This window comes from Ammospiza nelsoni, chromosome 1 (assembly GCF_027579445.1).
Source record: "Ammospiza nelsoni isolate bAmmNel1 chromosome 1, bAmmNel1.pri, whole genome shotgun sequence".
In the NCBI taxonomy this organism is placed as follows: domain Eukaryota; kingdom Metazoa; phylum Chordata; class Aves; order Passeriformes; family Passerellidae; genus Ammospiza; species Ammospiza nelsoni.
Window position 1 is genome coordinate 27,967,960 of NC_080633.1, and position 21,306 is coordinate 27,989,265.

Below are 21,306 nucleotides of genomic sequence, written 5' to 3' on the forward strand. Positions count from 1 at the left end.
AAAGACAGAAATCTTATTTTCTCAGTGTGCAATCTGAATGTATCCTCCAGAGCTGCTAGAAATAGATTCCATTGTGATAGACCTTTGAAATAATTACCGCAGCCAGAAGTCTTTTGTATTAGCAGGCAATGCCTTAAGGTTTCATTTTGTGGTAAGCTCTAAATTGATCTCCTGTGACACTGTCTGAGTAAGTGGTAGGAGCTACTAGCTTAAGATTTACTCCATAACTTTTTAAGTACACCATGACCTCCTTTAATGCTGCAAGGAAGTTAATGACCTGAACATTTCACTTCTGCAGTTAGCAATGTCCTTCCTCGGCAATGGCACAATCCGCTGAGCCAATAGTGCTTTAACAAATACAAGTTTGCACTCAGAAACAACAAAGGAGAAAAGCCTTCCTGGAATTCAAGGTTGACCAGTAGTTCAAAGCAATTCAATTACTATAACAGTAAATAGGAACTGCATTTATTTTCTCATTGAATGTATTTAACGCACCTAAAAAAACCCGTATCCTGGCTATATTTAACAGTCACACATACACAGTTCCGTTAAAGCCACAAAATTCTCTATGAAGACAGGTGACAGTAAAGCTGGATTTGGATGTAAAAATTATTTGCTATATAATGGAAATAGTGCAAAAATATCTGGATCATTGGGCTCAAAGGGTCAGTGGTTTAGAAGTCTAACCAGCAGCTGGTTAAGATTGTTTCACCTCAGTGGTTAACTCCAGGCACAGTTCTGTTTAGTCTCTTTAACAACCTGTACAGAAAGCATGCTCAGCAAGTTTGAGGACAATGACAGTTTTACCAGTCAGTACCTACACCTTCACAACCTGGAGAAATGGGCTGGCACTGAATTCTAAAGTGTTAATGCAAAGTCTTCAATCTCATGCTCCCACTGCTCTCTGTAACTATTTTAATTTGAGAGTATAGAGAAGAAATAGCCAAAATGCTCCCGGAGATGTGCAGAGAAAGGATAAGGGGTCACAGACACAAATTGCATCAGGGAACAAGTGCCAGAAGAGTCTGTAGGATCTCCATGCTGGCAGAGACTCCAAACACACTGAGACATGGCCCTGAGCACTTTCAGTGTTTTCCTTTGCTGACACACATAAAGATAGATTAAATTAATGTTAGGTAACAAGGCCTAAAATGTAAGGCATTTCCCACACCAGTGCATATATAGATTTCTGAGAATAAATGACAGAAACAAAGGGTCTAACCTCTTGCTTGTAGTCCAGGTCCACAAGTCTCCTGTGCTCCCGGACTGTCTTGGCGCACGTACCATGGTACCAGCTGGCACCTGCGCCATTTGTGTGTCTTCCACCTGAAATGAGACGGGAAGAAATCCATCTAAACCTTGTAGCCATAAAACTTCAGGCAGCACAAGTGCTAGATAGTGTTGTAAACCACCATAAGCTGTTGTTTATTTTTACTAATTGGTAACGGGAAATTCAAAAAACAAAAAAAAAAAAAAAACAAACAAAAACCAACCAATAACAATATCATAAACTTATCCCTATTCTCTTAAATTTTTTTCTTCTTTTAGGATGAGACCATTAAGAACACATGGAAGAAAGGAGGAAGCAAAGGTAGAAAGAAAAAAGGAGAAATAAGAAACAGAAAGGAAAGGTAGCTGCAGCAAAGTATTGGGACAGTGGGCTTGAGTGACTGCAAGGGTGCCTCAGGAAATTCCTGGGATCTTGGGTTGCTGAGTGGCAACACCTTGCAAATGCGGAGCCAGCTAAGAAAACCAACACGATGGGTCCACCATATCAAAAATAAAACACAAACAAAAAGAATTTGCAAAACCCCATCAATAACAAATACAATACTGCACTGCTTAAATTATTCTATCATTAATATAAACTGCTATGAAACTTTTACAAAGTTCCCTGCTAGTGCTGTACAATACCCCAGCCCTTAAATATAACAAATCCAGCCAAGTCTGTTTGTTGTCACAACTCTACAATAATCCACAGCTCCAGCCATCAGCCATTTGCATGTTTTAAAGTATCTTAATGGTTTTGCACCCAGAGTTTCATTGCAACCTGCCTCTATGGGACAGCAACTAAGGCACAAGCCAGCTGAGTATGTGAGTCCATCTGTCGCAGCATGTGTGACAGAAAGGTCAGAAAGATGCTAAAGGAAATATATGGAACATGTGTTTAGTATTAGTTCATGTCATGAAATATAAATGACCCCATCTACCACTCTCTAGCAACTCTTCTTTCTTATGCTCAGCACATTATCATGTAGCTCAGATACTGAGGATACTAAAGAGATGAGGAGCAGCCAGCATTTTAAAAGACAAAACTCCAGCTCTCATTCTGACTATAAAAAGTTCTTGATCTCTATTTCTCTGGTGTTTAGAGTACTGATTTTTGTAGCTCCCCAATGCCCTTTTCAATCTTTTCATATCTTTTAGTTGCACAGAGTGTGATCTCCTAATGAATTTGCAATGATAATTCTTATGAGATGATGAAAGCAACACATTACTTTAATCTCAATTTCCTTTCATTAAGCTAAGCTTAAATTCTATTTGTACCTCTGCAACAGATAGTAGCTTCATAGGAGTTATTATTCATTTAAAAATATATTTTTTATTATTTTGTCAAGTTAATCTAACTAATGGCATCAGAATTTTCTAAACTTTGTCTCCATCAACAACAAGTTCTTCTTGTGTGTCTAGACCTTCCCACACACTCAGATAGATATTACAGAACTACCCAAACCTGTTCTTAAGCAAAAATTGTTCCACCTTCTGGAATAGTCCTCAACATTCTGTGATGAAGATCAGGGCAATGCAGAGGACACAGGGCATATGGGGATATCTTCAGCTCTGGACTATCTCAGGGCTTAGAGGGATAGAAAAATCAAGGCTATGGTAGGTTGAACAGTGTGGCACCAGGAATCAGCTCTCCTAAACACATAAGCTTGAAGTTCAGCACTTTGGATATTTTAGAAAGATCTGCTTTACGTGTTTAGAATGTCAAAAAAGTTTCTATGAAAAATTTATTCTGGAAAGTAATTCTTAGTTCTTGCAATGTTCTTTCCAAGGAGCTGGAACAAAATGTACCACTGATTCCCTGTGGGCCCAACTGAGTCTATATATCTGTTGTGAAACCTTGATTCAGATGTGTATCCTACTTTTCTAAATAGTGCAGAGTAGAAAAACAACTACTGCTAAGTAACGGAATTCAGCAAGCTCTAGAGGTAGTACAAGTTTAAAAATCATATCTGAGTTGTTTCTGGTTGATTGTCTCACATACCTGTAACTATGACAGACAGGAGAAGCTTCACATTCCCTTTCCTCAAACAAAGAGTCTGGGCACTCCCGACCCCCATTGGCAGGGAGCTGGATGATGACTCGGTGACGGGACTGCTTCCTGACTGTGACACCCCCTGCAAAGAGTACAATAGTTGGTTTCTACTGCTGATACTTAAGGTTGAAAATAATTAGGGTGAAAACAAGGTTTTTGAACCAATTGCCATAATATTGACATGCTATTTTACCCATAAAGCAGAAAAATTAAGCCTAATAGAAAAAACACTTTAATTTCATCTCAAAGCCAGAAAGCAGAACTAAACAGAAAGCAATACCAGCAATACTGAACAAATTAACAGTACACGAGAACAAAAACTAAGCTTGATTAGTTTGCTGCTACACTTTACAGTTTGAAGGTGTAAGCTTGCTTTAAACATTTACATGTAAAACTAGAAACAGAAATTCCACTCTATAATTCCTTTAAAGTTTGCAGTTTTTAATTATTATGGTCATCCATTATTAATGCTAAACAGTAAATAGTTCCTGTAGGAATTTTGATTTTAGTCATCTTCAGGTATTGGTTCCTCAGGCAGAAAATTAAGAGAAAAGCTACAGATCTGTATTAGTTCCACAGCAATGCCTGTGTTAGGTAAAAATCTTGGAGGGTTTTTATTTTTTTCATAGAGAGCAGTAGAGCAGACATTTGTCTGACTGGGCTGATATCAGCTTTGGGTGGGTTATTACAGCAGCTGCAGCTTGTCTGATCACAGAAGCGTGCTGGACCACGGCCAAGCAATTGTAATTAGGAGTGAGCAGTAGGAGAATCCCGGCGGTGGCTCTCCACCACCTGGCCACTCTTCAGCCCAGAGGAAACCCTTCACTCCCAGTCAAACAGCTCCAGGAGATGCCAGGAGCTGGCACAAGGGGCAAGACAGACGTGCAGCCCAGCAAAGCCACTGACCTTCTTGCTGGCACAAATGCGTAAACCCCATGAAATAAAAATTTTTCTGGTAGTATGGACTCACTGAATAGACAAAACACTCATAGTTCACAAATATACTGTTTTATAGAAGCTTGTACAATAGTTTGTGGTGAATACTCAGGAAGATATGCTCATTGCATCAAGAACTTTCTTAAAACCCACAGAAATGGGAACAGAAAACGATGGCATTTTTGCCCAGTATGACCTCCTCCAACAAAAATATTTCAGAAAGAACAATTAATACTGCTGTAAAATAACACATATATAATAATGAATAACTATTTCATAGATTCAATTCCCCGCTCTTTTTCAAAGGTTATGAATTTAGTATTCTTAACTCCTTTTTTCATTTGTTAGAATGCATTGAACACTGATAGGAATTACTGCAGAAATGCCTTTATGCTTTTGTCCTTTACCAAGCATAAAGAATTGGCCGTGACAGCCCAAGTCTGGATGTTTGATGTAACAATATCTTTTACATTCTGAGAGTAGCTGTGAGTAATCACCATGTCCCACACAGGGATTAGCACCCTGTGGAAGAGGGAGTATTACAGAGTCTGTCTGTAATAGTACACATTAGCAAAATGCCTCATGTTAAGCTTAAGAAGAGAAAAAAAAAACTAATACTAGCATCACGCTAACTTCCTGTGTGATTTCATCGTAATAAAAATTCAGGGGAGACCTGCACTGTTTTAAAAAGCTTTGCCAAGTATATTAAACTGGTGTTGGATTTTATGTTTAAATCAGAACACTCACATCAACGTAAAGTCTGTTGATTTTTATTAAGTCTCTTTCAATTTTCCTCAGAATAGAAGCAGCCAGACAAAATTATGTACAACTGCATATCTACTTAGCTACATATGTATCTCCTTGTATATAAACACTTGGGTTTTTCTGTATATAAAGACTTGGGTTTTTGATGAACAAACAGCAAAAACTCAGGTATTTCCAAACCCCAAATCTGTCCGTTTTATAATCTGACAATTAAAATGCTAACATTGTGTAAGTATTGATGTTCAGATGACAAGCTGATGATAACAGCTATGTGTCTACCCTGTAACTAGTTATCACTTTATCAGTGTAAGATGCAAATGGGAGTTTGTGACATTAGGCAAAATGTGGGAAAAAATCCAAACAGATGCATATAGGAATAACTGTTCTTTTCAGCAAAAATTCTATGTCCTCCCTGCAGCAGCTATACCAGATATTTCACGTACTCTGTCAGAAGAGATGTTTATAAGCATTCTGCAAAAAATGATTACAAGTAATTGACTCCCCATCTTTTACATACTTAAAATTTATTAACATGCAATGGATAAAATTACCTTCTTGACAAGAAGAAGGACACGGTGTCCAGTCACTGAATGGAGTCACAATGCAGTCCTTCCTACAGGGAAGCAGACAAGGTCTCACAGTTTCAGGTCGGAGACTTTCAGGGCATCTAACAAAAAAATTACAAAGAAGCATTATCAGATAAACAATCACTCTGCAATGAAGTAGTGAATTGTGTGAGGTACTCAATGCTTGTAGGCACATGAGGACAGTGCTTGTTGTCCAGAATTCACCAGGATGGAGCACAGCTATAAAAACTAGTAGCAATTAAATACATGTGGTGAAAGCAAGCCAAATCTAGAGTATGCTGCACCTCAGGATTTAAATAATCATCATCCCTCACTCACCACACTAGATTTTGTATTTTCAGGGTAATTTTCAAGCTTTCACATAATTATGAAGAAAAACCATCCCATTATTTAGCTTAGTAAAATACATCTTCAGGTCTCGTCACTTTATCATAAAATAAACTCTGGAAGGAGGCATATTTAAAATAAATAACACTGCCAACCCAGGAACAAATAGGCATAAGCTGGCTGTGTTTATGAAAGAAACCAGAAAAGGATTTAAAACTGCCAGATCAATGAGACTGAGAAAGACTGCCAGAAAAGGCAGAAAACCTTGCTTGTTTTAGGGAGAGTCTTGATCAGCATATAAAAAGGATTATTGGACTACCACATATGGGACTCATTACCCAGGTCATTTTCCCCATTCTGTGGGGATTCTGTCTTTTTTCATCAAGGAAAAACAACTCTCTATGCCACAATACTTGCTTCAGAATGATACAATAACTCTCATAGAAGTAATAAAAATATTTGAAATAATTTCAAAATTTCTGTTGCTCCAAAAACATACAGACTGTAGACTGTCTGAAGAATATGTAAAGATGTAAGAGAAACATAACATCCATGTTTGTGAGCTTATGGATCCTTATAGAAAAACATTACTATGATTAGCTTTTCCTCTTTTCAGTCCAGGGGAACTGGGACCAAAGAGGTGAGAGAGGCAAGTCTAATGGTAAAATATCAGGAAAATCTAGTCTCCATGGTCAGGAGAGAGCTATGACTGAGCAATGTGAGGAGGACAAAAGCTGATTTGCAGTTTTACAGGAACATGCTCTAGAACAATAATACTTGCTTGTGCATGCTTTCCATCAGATGTCTCTGCATTTTCCTGTCAATTCACATGTTGTTCTCAGTATGTGATCAATTACCATGAACGAGCACGAATTTCTTGGTGCCCTCTTAAAATGGGATCTCCACCCCTTCTCTTTTTTCCCCTCCCACCAATGTGAAAAAACATGAAATAACACAGCTATAGCAACACAAATCTCCATTGCCCCTATGTAAGTTCTCTCTACAATTTTTAGTCAACTTGTGCCTCAGTTCCATGTGATTCATAAAATCAGATTCTATATGCAAGGGCGTGTTTAGATATGATCAGATACACTTTAACAAAACCTCTGCTTCCAATCGCATATATTGACAATATTGTCAGAAATTTCTTTAAGATTAAAATTAAAAAATGTTTCTGAAAAGCATTGAACATTTGCTTGCTAATGTTTTTTCTTGCATTGGCTTTTCCCTTTAAAAACAGGTGAAATTATAAGCACACAAAACAGTCTGAAATACACACATTCACCATTTTATGGAGAGCTTCATCTTTCAGGAGTGCTAAACACTACAATTGCTCTTCAGATACTTAGGCAAGGCAATTAGTTCAATTAGAACACCATTTCTATGCTTTATATTGTTTGTGTTTACTATATATGGCTTAAAGCAAAGTATTGATTTTTTTGCAGTCCTTACTCAAGGTCAAATTAAACAGAAAAGATACATGCTGGAGTCTGTAACTTGTGAGGCAGATAAGGCCAATAATATTGATTGTATCATACCACAGTAATCCTTTTTATTAAGGGGAGTTTAAAACAAGGTTCCTATTTACACTTTCATGTTAAATGTCTGGGTCTTTAAAAATGATTCAGTGATTTTGATGTGACAATTTGAAGGAACAACCAAGACCTTTTTTCACTTCACATGATTCATTTATGAAAGAATAAAACAGTCCTCCTCCCAGAATTTAACATCAAATCAAAGGTAGTGGCATCTAGTAGATTTAAAAAGGATGATACATCATTAGAGATTTGTGGGATTTTTTTCTGTAAATGTACCAAACAAAAGATAATTCTATCACGACTAAATAGAACAGCAACTTAATACAGATACACAACAATTTAGATTACTGAATGTGCAGACATTACTCCCCACATTTCCATTTAAAGTAAATTAGGCTTAAATCTACAGCCAAATAAAACAGCAAATGGCAGGCATCAAGCAAACATTTTGTGTGAAAATAGCTGCCTCATGAACTTTCTAAATGACCTCTGCTACCAGTTCTTAGAGTTTTGAATCTGTTCTGAGTGGGATATATTTACTGCAAATCCCTACAAAGATATTATCAAATGCATTTTACTAGCAGCTAATCTGTATTTAACCCTAGTAACACATTAAACTGTAAACCCAAATCACTGGGCCAAGGAAATAAAAAAAAACACATAAGTGGGGAAAAAACCCCACAAATTTTGTCAAACTAATGTTCAAACTAATGCTTCAAATTAATGCCATGCCATTTTTCACTGTGCTGCAGCTCCTTGGTCTGGTTCTGAGAAGGGCTTTAGTGTATTTAGATTCCTATCACTATTTTTGAGTAGAACTGCACTAATCAATACAGCATGTTGCTTGTTTGGAAGCAGCACAAGGATCTTCAAAATGGTGCCGCTCTGCATTTCACACACATACTCCAAGAATTTTATTGTGACTCAACCTGATGGTGGTAAGGAGCCAACTGGATTTATGTAGCTGTCAGCAGAACCACCATCATAAATACTATCCATTAAAATCCATACTGAGAAAGGTATTGTCTAGTCTTCCTGTTGTGCCAGTCTTGTATTTTTAGAAGGTGAAATGTCCCCTCATGAGAACACACAGAAGAGGGTATTTTTGCCTTTGCAAGCAGTTTTTGGTGATAAAAATATAAAGCAGTAAAATCCAAACATTATTACAGCATGAAGACACTTTTAAAGATCGTTACTTTTTCGGGCCTACTTGTCCCACGTTGACTCTGACACAGATGACCTTTCTTGTCTGCATCCCCACGGAACAGGTGGCCTCCCCGTTCCAGCTGGCAGAGGAGTTGAAAGCAGAGACAGACGTGTCCTCTATGCACTGTCCCCACGGGCCAGTCTGCCAGTGGTACACAGTGCAGGAGTGCTCGTTGCAGCTGCGTGTCTCCTGCAGGGCGCTGCTGTTTGGGCACTGCACTCCTCCTGGAACAGTAACAGAGGGCAAATGATCCTTCACTGGAACAAGATATAATTTTTATTTAAAAAAAACCACACACCGCAAACTCACTTTGAAGTTTTCTTAGTTATATATTATGTTTGATTACATGAAAGAAATGCTGTTCCTTTTTCCTCCTCTTCATATGCCCAATATCGACTTTCATAAATTTCAGTCAACAAGCCACACAGAACAGACTGTTCATGGACAGTATTTAAGTCTGTACCAAAAGGACAACAAAATAATCATAATTTCTATAACACTAATGTGCTTGGAGTGGTCTACAGCCTTATTTTTTCAGTGTTCTCTAGAAGTGAACACTGAAAGACTGCAAGAGATCACAAAAGGATGTATGAAGGCTGTAGACAGAAGAAATGGTCAATTATTCTAATTATACATGTGTAAAGACCTCTGTTTATGTCTAATTCACAGATGAATTGAAAAGATTTTTGGAGCTCTTCTCCTAGCTCCCAGTGGATGTTTATCCATATTATGTGAACCAATGAGGATGGCACAGCTGGCAATTCCAGGTCCAGATTAAGATAACAAAGCCTGTTTCAGGTTAAGATTAAAACGCAATCAAGTGTCAATGATTGTGAAGAAAATCTATCTTTGTTGTGCTTGGTTTCTTTGATAGTATGTTCAGTTCATTATATTCAAGCACTTCAAACTTACTTTGGCCTCCCAGTCCTCCAGCAGAAATGAAGAGGTCTTTCCTATGAATGCTGATCACAGGCTATTCCAGGTCCAGCCCTGTGAGCAGACATCACACCTGCTAAATATCTGGTGTCACTAGAATCTAGGTTTGAGATTCTGGCCTAAAGTAACAATGGGACCCCTATCTCCAACTGATGGAAAGGCAGCAAAAAACCTAAGCAACATTTTAGCCTCTCCTAAAAGACAAGAAAAGTAGGAGAGACAATTGAAAGAGGAGCTTTTTATTAGTTAATGCTGATGATCCATATGACTTTTCTCTAAAATGCATGCTCCCACCAAATGCATGTTGTAGAGTATATTATTTATACCCCAGCACTAAACTTCAGGTTTGCATGTCTGCTAGACAGATATGTGGGAGGGAGGGAGTTTTAAGCACCCGTTGTTGAAATTAAACAAAAAAAGTAAATATAATGAAAGAAACAATGAATGCTTCAAACTCTCCAACACAAGAAAATCAAGTTGCCAGTATAAAAATACTTTATACAACAAGTTTCTCTGTATGGTCTAGATCTGCAGCAAACATGAGAAAAGGTTCATTCTAATGAAAACACAAGATAAAGTCATAATTCTCAATTTATTTCTCTAGGAATATTTTTAATTTCTGTCTTTTTCCTAAAAATACTGATTCAACTAAGCGACAGGAAACGTCATATCAGTTGAAATTTCATGCCACAGACTAGCTAATCTTAAATTTTGCAAAGCAGGATTAGAAAAACCTACAAATACGTGAATTTAATTCAAGAATAACTCAAATTTTTTGGTAGAAAATAGATGCAACTCAAGTCTATCAGAATTGTTTAAAATATATTTTAAATATAGATTTAAAATATTGAAAAAATGTTAAAAATATTGAATGCCACAGGCACCAGTTCTTAAGACATTTGAGAATAAAGTGATAACTTAGGTTCAGTTTCGGCAGCTACGCAAGAATATATATTCAGGGGAAAAAAAGAGATTGACATTGACTTGTAAATGAAAAACATTGGGGCATGAATGTCTGCAGCTCAGTGGGAATCCAGTTCTGTTCAGATTAAACCAGGAGTTAAAAAACATGCAAAGACTGAACAAAATGTGGAAATAATACGACTAAAATAAAAATCAATGTGCCATTCCATCCAGGAAAACAGCATTCTCTTGTGCTTCCTCCAATTTAACTGGGTACAGAAAATCAGAAGGGGTTGGAAAACTGGCAGTTAGAGATGCCCTTTACAACATCTGTATAGGGGTAATAACTTTATGAGCATATCCCCAGTAGAGGACAGGTTTGACAGGAATGTAAAAGTTAATGAGTAGCACAGAAAAAAAATAAAATAGACATTTGAATTAATCAGAATATAGGAAAAAGGGACATACAATAATAAACACATCCTTTAATAATAAATGATCAGATGACAGTAAATGACTTCTTGGCAGTACTAAAAATAATAATTTCAAGGATACAAAAACCAATTGGGGCTGAAGCATTTAGTTTTGGGTTTGGATTTTTGAGCAAAGTAGACTTGGAAGGGAAAGCCTAGCTTTGCAGAGGGGCTTGCATATTGCTCATAAAGTAGTTGACAGAATTGTCATACACTTAGATTGCTTTTCTGCCTGGTTTGGAGCTGCTAAAGGGGTAAGACACCTTGCTCTAGGATATTCAATGACTGGATTTTAAATTTTTTTTTTGGTGACATTGACTCGATAACTTTGAAATTTCAAAATGTTAAACATTTTTTTAAAGCATTTTGGATCATTCTAATTAATCATTTTGATATCCCTTGTTTTTGCAAAGGCATATAGTTTTATAAATGCATTTCTAAACAGCTGGAATAATCTCAAAGTTTGAGAAAACAGATGTGACTGAAGTGCCTGTTGTATTCTAGTGAGTGAAATGGGTGTAACTCATTTCTTTGCTGTAGGCAGGAGGTAGGCACTTCTTAAGGCAACTGCACTTCCTGAGGACAGACACAGTCAGATCCAAGACTGTTCCTGCTCTGCAAACACTGATGCTCCCTCCTTTGGTTTATATCAGTTTCACAAACCAAGCAGACCTGTCTGAAATACACAACAGGTCAGGATGCAGAGTGGGCTCATGGTAGATGCGAGGTCTGTCCTCAAGAATTTTCCAGGACAGAGTATGAACCCCTGACTCTCACCACACTCAGCAATCTGAGGTGATGGGCTCCTGAGCAAAAGAAGCACAGTAACATACACTGCCCTGGCTCACCTTTCTCACACAGGTGTCAGGTCACTTAGTAAGTCTTGCCTGAAAATTCAGGTTGCACAGTTACAAAACTAAGTGGGGTTTTTTTATTCCTGTTTAATGAAAAACCTCATGCTCTCCAAAACTTATTCTTTTGTGAATGAGAAATTTGCTGCTGAAATAAATACTCATTCTATGCTTTCAGATTTAATTACCAAGCATTGTTCTTTCAAGCCAGGAAAATACAAAAATTAAAAACAAACTCAATAAATGTAGGAAGAATAAATACATTAAAAACCCCTAAGCATAACTACTTGTGTGCAACTATGTAGTCAAACTGTATTGGAATTTAACAGGAATAAAGCATATAAACAATAATCTGTTAAGTATTGATAGGAAACTCCTTTGATCCAGATATTTCTTACATATTCAATAAATCAATCTTGCAGATAGATGAGAAGAGTTGTTGGTCCCTGTCAAACAGAATATCTGATGAGATGGACAACTGATATTCTATACTATCTAAATGTGATGTTTAGTGCTCTGTGCTGTATGGTCATACCAAATAGTCCTTATGGCATTACACTTTGCTGATCTATGAGCATGTAACACCCATAGCAAAGCACTGGTGCACATATGCATCCCTGCCCTAAGAGAATAATATTAAAAAAATTTCCCTTCCCTCTCATTTTAATAAATTAAGCTTTTAAGTTTTCTTATTTTCCTCTTTGCATTATTTTCCTCTTTTGAATTTTTGGTTTTTTGGGTTTTTTGGTTTTGGTTTGGCGTGTTAAATCTTTACTTTTCCAAAATTGGTTTTACTGATAAAACTTAGGATGTACTCACAACATTACTGTTATGCTGTATTGCACCAATTTTCCAGTCTATGGCAGTGTATAATCAAAACAAAATCAATCTACATATTTATTACTTACTGAAAAACTAAGATTAATTCAGTTCTTTTGAGTCTCAGGTCCAATAGTAATGTGAAACAGTCCTAGTGCACACTACTCATTGTATAAGATATATTGTAAGCAGGGAGTAAAAAGAAGAACAGAAATATTAAACAGAATATAAACCAAAAGTAGACACACCCTACATTCGAGAGACAGGCTGAGTTGTATGCAATACCTTACTGGATTTATGCAGAACAACTGTATGATGTATCAGCTAACATCACTATGTCCTTTGCTCTCACTTTTTATTTTGAGACAGTGACTTCTCTGAGTTTCTTACTGTACCATGAAGATATATTTGACAGTGACAGAAATGAGCTAACACTATAGGCAGTCTCACAGGCAAATTTATAAATCACTTTGCCTTTCAAACCTTCAAGCTGAGGACAATGATCTCAGAAAAAATACCAAAAAATTTTTATTGTGACAGTCATTTTCACATGGAGTCATCTCACAAAGCACAGTAAGTCTTTATCTTGTGAAAAGACTCCTTTCTTTCCCCTGAATGCAAGTAAATAAGCCCATCCCAGATGTGCATGACCACACCGTGCCTGAGGCTCTGCAGTGTGTGGTTTGAGCACATGAAAAGGGTCTTGTATGGAATGAGGAAATGCTGATGAGAGGGTGTACAACTGAGGTCAGCTCCTGGCTCAAGCAGAAATCAGTGTAGTGCTGGAGGGGCAGTTGGTATCCCAGAGCTCATTAGAAAACTTTGTCGCTGTTGTAATTAACATATGGCTTATATTTGTTGTATTTTACATACAGCTTATAGTTTTTCTGTGAACCTATTCTTTACACTGAGGAATTATTATAATACTACTGAATTATTCCTATTCTAAATCAAATTAAAAATTTATTAGACTGTGGTTGTTTCCTGGTGGCCAGTCATGTTAACTTGATGGTTTCTTCAAACCAATTCAGCAGCAGAGATAGATTGGTACTAAGAGGAAAAAAATTTCTTAGGTGTGAAATGACATAGCTCTATTACAGACAGTCATATGCCAATGTTAACAAGAAAAAATGGTAGAATATAGTATTTTTCATTTCAAAGAAGAGAGAAACTGAAGAATCACAAACAATACTTGATAAAAAGCCATCTGAGAGCCAGATAAAAAACCTATTTCTCATGTATCTATAGAGCCTCAAAAATTTCAGGGGGTGCTCATGTTTAAGTACCCAAATGAATGAGAATTAAATGTACCAGATACTTTGATGGATTGCAGTATTCATTGTGTATGCAATGACTGCAATGCTTTGATCTGTCTAGGCTTGTGCACTGAATGACTAGCAGGAGGATGTGTGTGATCAAGGACTCACACCTGGACTCCTTATGTCATTTTAGAATACAAATTTAGCCTTATTCATGGATTTGCAACAGTCTTGCATATTTTTTCTTTAATTAATATCAAGTCCTGATATATAATAGGAATAGTATATATTTATTCACAATATATTTTTCCTGTTGTGTTTTGAGTAAAAAACTCAAGGTAACAGGATACAGAAATTACTATGGAATAGCTTACCTACCCTGGTCTGTCTCTCATACCAACAGCTCAAGAAAAGGTTCAGAAATCCAAAAGAAAACTTGTGTGACTGTTCACCTGAACAGAACTGATAGCTGTTTTCAGAACTCAGCTTTAATGTGTAGATGGAATTATTGGTCTTACATGAGACTTGGAACTTTTAGTTTTACATGATGCTTGCAGAGCTTCCATCTACAGTTCTGGGCATTTTTTCTAAGTTCTGAATGGAACCGAGAACTGCATGTTTTCCAAAAAATGCTCAACATGAAGCTTCCTTTTATATCAGTGAATACAGATATTCAAACACATTATTATATTCTGTGCTCCTAGAACAAGAAATGAGCTCCCAGCACCCAGTATTTTATGTTTTGGGAACTCAGCTGATCTCAGTCATGGGATTCTGGAGGTGAAAAGTCATTCAGTTATTTGTCATGTAACAAATGACTAAGAGGCATAACAGGAGTATGAGGAGAAAGATGAAAATAACTCTCATTCCACTGAAGCATAAAAAAAAAGTTAAACTGATAAATGTTTTAATATAATACAAGAAAAGGTGAAAAGTACTTTCCAGCTAAAATTGTAAAAATACCCTAAACCGTGGAAGCTTCTTTAATTTATTTATATACTTTCATTCTCTGCGTAAGGAGTACTTTTTAAGATTAAGCATAAGAAAGTGGTTTAATTTTTCCAGTAATTTAGGTTTTTGACTTCTATGGCATGCTTGTCAGGATTTAAATTTCTGTCACCAGCAAAATTACAAAAGTACATCAAAAATCTATTGTCGTGACCTAGATGGACAAGCAAGAAGCAAATGAATATATGTTTATTTGAATTATATGGCTCTGTTTCCCACAAAATTAGTCTGTTCGACGCTTTATAAAAGAAAGGGAAACAACAAACCAAATTTTTTTATAATTTTAAAAGTGTTTCTACTTTGTTACATTGGATCCATCTAAATAATTTATTATTTGAATCACCTACTAAAATAGAGTATCGTTCTGATTGCCACTAACATTTCTAGCAAAAATTCCTTTCAGAGAAAAAGTTGAAAGTGCTCTGCTATGTTTTTTTTACAATCACCCAAATTCTGCCAAAAGCAGAGTACACTTTTAGCAATGTTAGCTGTGTCTGCAAACAGCAAAGTGTACAGCTGTTCCATTTCATTGCTTCCATATCTTGCAGCTTTCATTTCTCAGCTAAATTTGATCTTAGGATAAAGTAATAAAATGTTCAATAGTTTAAAAGAAGAACAAGCACATGCATGTAATCGTTTTATACTGAGGCATTTAACTTTTCTCTCAGTAATACATGTGAGTAAACATCTTCCAAGAACTCTTTGGTGGCTGTGTCTCCTGGCTCCTGGTGTTGCACGACGCATTGGCACACTTGACATGGCCATTTTTGAACCATATTATATACAGAATACATTTCCTCTATAACCCAGCCACCCCTCCAAGTACTTAAAACCAAAACAAAAAGAGCTGTAGGAACCATGGAAAATCATAAAAGAATAGCCATGAATCTGTATTTAAAACCTGTTTTGTCCTCTCCTTCATATTCCAGCTATGTCTTCTCTTTCCAGACGCTGCAGATACTGCACAAGGATCACTTGAACAAATGGGAACCATTTAAGAGTGAAGACTTGCAGGGCAAAACCCAAAGTTTTGCTATGAATAACAATGTTAGTGGGGTAATACAAGTTACCAGAGAAAAGAAACCCCAAAACCCTTTTGCTAACATTTGAATCATTAAAATTCTCAACTTTTCAGCATTCAGGATACATATATCTTTCCAAATTAGACAACATTTCAATAATTAAAACTCTCATCTTTACAGCATTCAGGATACTTATATCTTTCCAAATTGGACATAAATTAGCGTTGTTAACCTGTATCGGATGAAAAGTTTGTCTTGTTTAATTTTAATGAAAACAAGAAAATCGTATCTCTGAAATAGAAACAGTAACATTAGGCACACTAAAAAAATATGGTAATATTGCCTGAAATGAGCAAAATAAACCCTCTTTAAAACAGTTTTAGGTACCAGAAGTAAATAGTAAATACAGATATATGCACACACATACACTTGTGTGTGTATACATCTGCATGTAACAATCAGGGAGTAAGCAGTTTTGTGCAAATGTAACCTAGTACGGTTATCCTAAATGTAGGATAACCATAAAACAGCTTTAGGTACCAGGAGTAAATGTAGGACAGCCATTTAAACAATTCTGTTTTATTTAAAAAACCCAAAATATGATCTAACAGTTTGTTTCTGTCGACCAAGAGATCACTTTGACGTTACGGAGGCAGTGGAGGATTGGCAATCCCAGAGGCGAGGGCGAGCCCTTACCTTCCCCCGCGTAGGCCAGGATGGAGCGGGCGCGCAGCTGCTTCCCTTCCGTGGTTTTCCCGGAGCAGGTGTGCGAGCAGGAGGACCAGGCAGACCACGCGCTGAGCACGCAGTCCTTGGGGCACGGCGCTTCGCACACCACCGGGATCGGGTAGATGGCATCTCTGCACAGCTGCCTGTCAACCTCTTCTCCTGGGGGAAGAAAAATAAAAAAAAGGCCGTAGCAGTCTATCATTTGCTAAATTAACTTAAAATGAGCAATCCAGTCCAGATGGGCGCACAAATAAATTAGATTCTGTTCTTGTGTATAAACAAGGTAAATAGATTTTTTTATTACTTGTCTCCTCTGCCTCAATTCTAGAAGAGCATACTTAAACCTAAGTTGATTTGATATTCTCATGAAGTGAATGCCGGCCTGGGTGGTATTTAGGCTTTTATTTTGCAATACATGACCCCACACAAAATCCAAATATAGCAGAGCATATAACAACCCTATGGAAAACTGTACATAGAGATGCATGTATAAAAATGACCCAGTTTTCATCCAGATTTGTGGGAGAAGGGGAAAAGCATCCTAATTTAGCCAGTTTATAATCCACGATTCATCCTTTGAATTGCAGCTATCCATCAAAATATGCAGTAAATTACAGTCAGAGTGTTGTTTGGTTAGAAAGATCTTCATTTGTTAGCAAATCAGCAACACATCACTCTTTGTGTCATGGAGGTATGACAAGATCTATGCATTTGTATTCTGTAGATACACATTTCATTATAATCATAAGATCCAGGCTGGTGTGAATTGCTTAATGAAATATTAGCTAGCATTTAAGTAGCAGGGTTGCTTTTGTTTTCAATCAGGTAATCACAGGACCACTGTGTCTGAGGTCTGTCCAAACAGCACCTTAATCACAACATGGATAGTTTTGTCAGGTGACATGATTTCTTGATCAAATAAGTTAATACTTATTAAGGAGGAAAGAATGAATGATCACATATTCTGGTATAAGTAAGTAATCATGATAGATCTTCATATTGGAGCAAATGATGGAAAAAACGAAGGAGAGAAAGATTCAGGTCCATGTTTTAGAATTCTAGCCTTGTTAGCACAACATAATGTCTGTTATGAGGAACTGAAAATGTTGAATCTAGGAACACACTGGACTTCTGAGGCATTGACAACCACATACAATTAAGGAATGAAAGAGTCAGCTCATTTGTAAACATAAAACTTTTTTTTAAATTATTTTCTAAAAAGGATAATACTTCAAAGCATCTCAATGCCTTTTGTGCTACATGATCTCTGCTGTACTAGGGTATAAAACCTTCTGTTATGATTCATCTATTGAAGCACTCTTGAATTTTACATAATCCTGCGCTGCCTACATTATGCACTTTCTAAGACCCATCATGTCAACCCCTTTGTTTTAATAGCCAGTGTCAACAAAAAAATGTCTTATCAATAATTGCAAATGAATGTTAGTCTTCAATACAACAAAATATTTGTTAGATATATTGATCAAATACCCCGTAATTGAATCATAAAGCCATCAGTTACTGTTAGTAACTACCACAATGGATTCTGAAAGCTAATTCAGTAAGAACTGAGCACATTATAAATGAAGCTAGATATGTAAAAACTCTGCTTTATCGAGTCTCAAATTAGACTTTATTGCCCAATAGACATATAATAATGAATGTATTCAAATACTAATCAAAACAGAAACTACATAAACTACATTTTTGTCATTCAAAGTTTACGGTCTTTTAAATAAGAATCTCTTAAACTGAGTTCCTGAAACCAGGAGGTGTTGTTTTAGTACTAAATCAGACCATGAGATCCAGAAGTGTTAACCAAATTCTTTGTGAAAGAGTTACAGATGAAGGCCATCCATTCAATATTAGATCCTTTTGAACAGTGCCAAATATTTTAGTCATACAGAATATTTAAGCACAACAGAAGTACAAACATCAATCTTCCCTGGTTCTGAAAACCCAGGAAAATTCTGCAGCTCATGTTTTTAAAATAGCCTAAAGTAGTCATAGTCATCTGAATTATAAAGACCTTTGAGATCAAGTCAGTCTCAACGGCTATATTTTCCCATATTAAAATACAAATTTGAGCCCTGCCAAAGGCTTTGTGGTTCTCCCATGCCAAGTTCTGCTTCCCTCACTGGACTCAGTCTTTGCATCAACTGTTCCCTTTGTTATATTGCAGGTCATCACACCCTGACACCAGTGCAGGAGGCATTCCTTCCTGCTTCATCAGAAGGGCATTTGTTTGGGCTCAAGAACAAGAGATGGAGGAGAGGACTAAGCTTCTTTTTCAGACAGGAAGAAAATCTAGAAAAGAGGTGAAACCTACTCTCAAATTGTTCCATTGCTAGATAAGACTCAATAAGGTAAACTGCTAGGACACATGCACACTTTGCAATAAATGCTACTATTACAATAGTGTGTCACAGTATAAACAAACAAAACTATACTGAACTTATTTATCACTTATTGTCTTTTAATTTTTTTTTTCAATTTAAACTCAAGCTTAATTTGGTGCCACAATGAAAAATTTTTTGACCTAGTTTCAGTCTGTTTATACCTCAAATGAAACCAAGTCTTCACTCTCCCCCAAAATCAAAGGCCCTATTTTTTGTTTGCTTTTACAGAGAAAACATTCTAGAGATATCTATCTTACACACTGGCATTTCGTTTTTGTCATGTGTCCAATTCTTATCTGATGAATTCAATAGCATAGAAATGTAGTTGGAAGAAATATCTTATAATGGGTACTTCTTATCTTCAGGGAAATATTTTATTTATACTAAATTGTTTCTGACATTTCACTAATGATTTTATGAGCAACTTGACCTTTTTTGCCTTCCTCTTTAAAGGGTGTAGTGTAGTCAACCACCAGGAACCACTCAACCATAAGCTGGGAACAATGCCAGTGTAAAGACTACTTAGAAAAAGTCCCATTTGAAAATCTGAGTGTTGAAGCTGGTCCAGAGAAGAGCCATGAAGGTGAGCAGAGGACTGGAATATGTCTCCCATGAGGAATGAGAAAATTGAAGTTGCTCAGCCTGGAGAAGAGAATTCAATGAGACATTACAGCAGCCTTCTAGTGCCTGAAAAAGGCTGACAAGAAAGATGAAAAGGGGCTTTTTGAAAAAGCATGCCCTATGCAATGATAGGACAAGGGGGAAAGGATTTAAACTAAAAGAGAGAAGATTAAAGAAAATATTCCTTACTGCAAAGGAGGAGAGGCACTGGATAAGTTGTGTGTAGACATGATGGATGCTCCATCCCAGGTTAGAGGGAGCTGTGAACAACCTCTTTTAGTGGAAGGTGTCCCTGCCCATGTCAGAGAGGTTGGAACCAGATGACCTTTAAGGTCCCTTCTAACCCAAACCATTCAATGATTCTATGATTTCATTTTAACATTATGGATATAAATTTATGTTGCATAAGTACTGAAGACAGAACTCAAAAAAATTTACTGAAAGGCATGTGCCCTGGGTTACTTATACTCTAAACAACAGAATGACAAAAAACTAAAAAGCAGAGACATGAAAACAGAATATGACATTTCTGTCAAGAGAAATCTTCACCACTTATCAGTTGACTTTTTCATGAAAATCTAGCAATGGAAGCTAGCAATATTCCATATTTGCAGACAATGCCTATGTTGTTGAATTATATTTCTCTCTTAGGCAAGAGACACACAATTTGAACTAAAATCTCCAAATAGCATTTAAGGAAATGACAGCATATAAAAATGGCAGGAGGCAAAAGAGGGTTTTTTTTTCAGAAATTTAAAATATCAAAAGTTGTTTAAATCTTTCCTGGGATATTTTTTTTTACAGATTTACATCAGTGAGGAGTGCTGACGGGACAGTCTTTTGAATACACATCTCTTTATCAAATAATTATGCTGGATCCATCTGAACAATCAGCAAAACAAGCCACTACATTAAGACCTCCTTTTGGCCAACTTCTTGGCTCAGACTTCCTGATATATATGCCCAAGTGAGAGCCACTATTGAACTAAAAAACTATTTAGCTGTTTTAAAACAAACAAACAAAAACAACCAAAAACACCAAGCCAAAAAAAAAAAAAAAATCCCAGACTACAGAATAGGCAAATTTTTATAGATCAGAGAGGTAGACTGTGAATAGCATTCAGGAGAAACTGATTAATAATATCAGTATTCATATCACCATTCTTGTTTTATTACATTCACAAAGCAGGTATTGTATCTGTAAAATTTAGTCTGAAAGCTAAAAGTTGAGCTAGACCACGTTGTGTGGTTAATGCAGTTGAATCATGTCAGCACTTTGTGTTTTTGTCTACGCATCTGTAAAATGTATCTAGTATTTAAGTTTCTTGTAAGATGCTTTAAGTTCCAATGGGAAGCATTCCTAGAGCTGGAATCACTAGAGAGACATGTTAAAGAAACCCTCTTGCTTATCGTGCATCTTTTAACATGGTGCATGCTTCAGTGCACAGTAAAAAATTGCTGTCAAATTCTGACCTGTAGGAAATGGGATGGCAAGCAGCAAGCACTTAACAGAGAGAAAAATGTTTTTAAGCCTTAAAATGAACAGTAAAATCACTGCAAGAATCAATGAGGCATAGAGAACAACTTTAAAAAAATCAGCATAA

General features: G+C 36.6%; 1 protein-coding gene across 1 annotated transcript in view; it reads right to left on the reverse strand.

Moving 5' to 3' along the window:
• Window positions 1–21,306, reverse strand: part of THSD7A (thrombospondin type 1 domain containing 7A) — a 254,685-nt gene that overhangs the window by 51,971 nt on the left and 181,408 nt on the right. The window contains exons 9-13 of the mRNA XM_059475319.1: window positions 16,650–16,841; window positions 8,672–8,906; window positions 5,575–5,690; window positions 3,272–3,404; window positions 1,223–1,326 (exon numbers count right to left, since the gene is read on the reverse strand). Coding sequence (XP_059331302.1) covers window positions 1,223–1,326; window positions 3,272–3,404; window positions 5,575–5,690; window positions 8,672–8,906; window positions 16,650–16,841 — 780 coding nt within the window. The remainder of the gene's footprint in view (window positions 1–1,222; window positions 1,327–3,271; window positions 3,405–5,574; window positions 5,691–8,671; window positions 8,907–16,649; window positions 16,842–21,306) is intronic.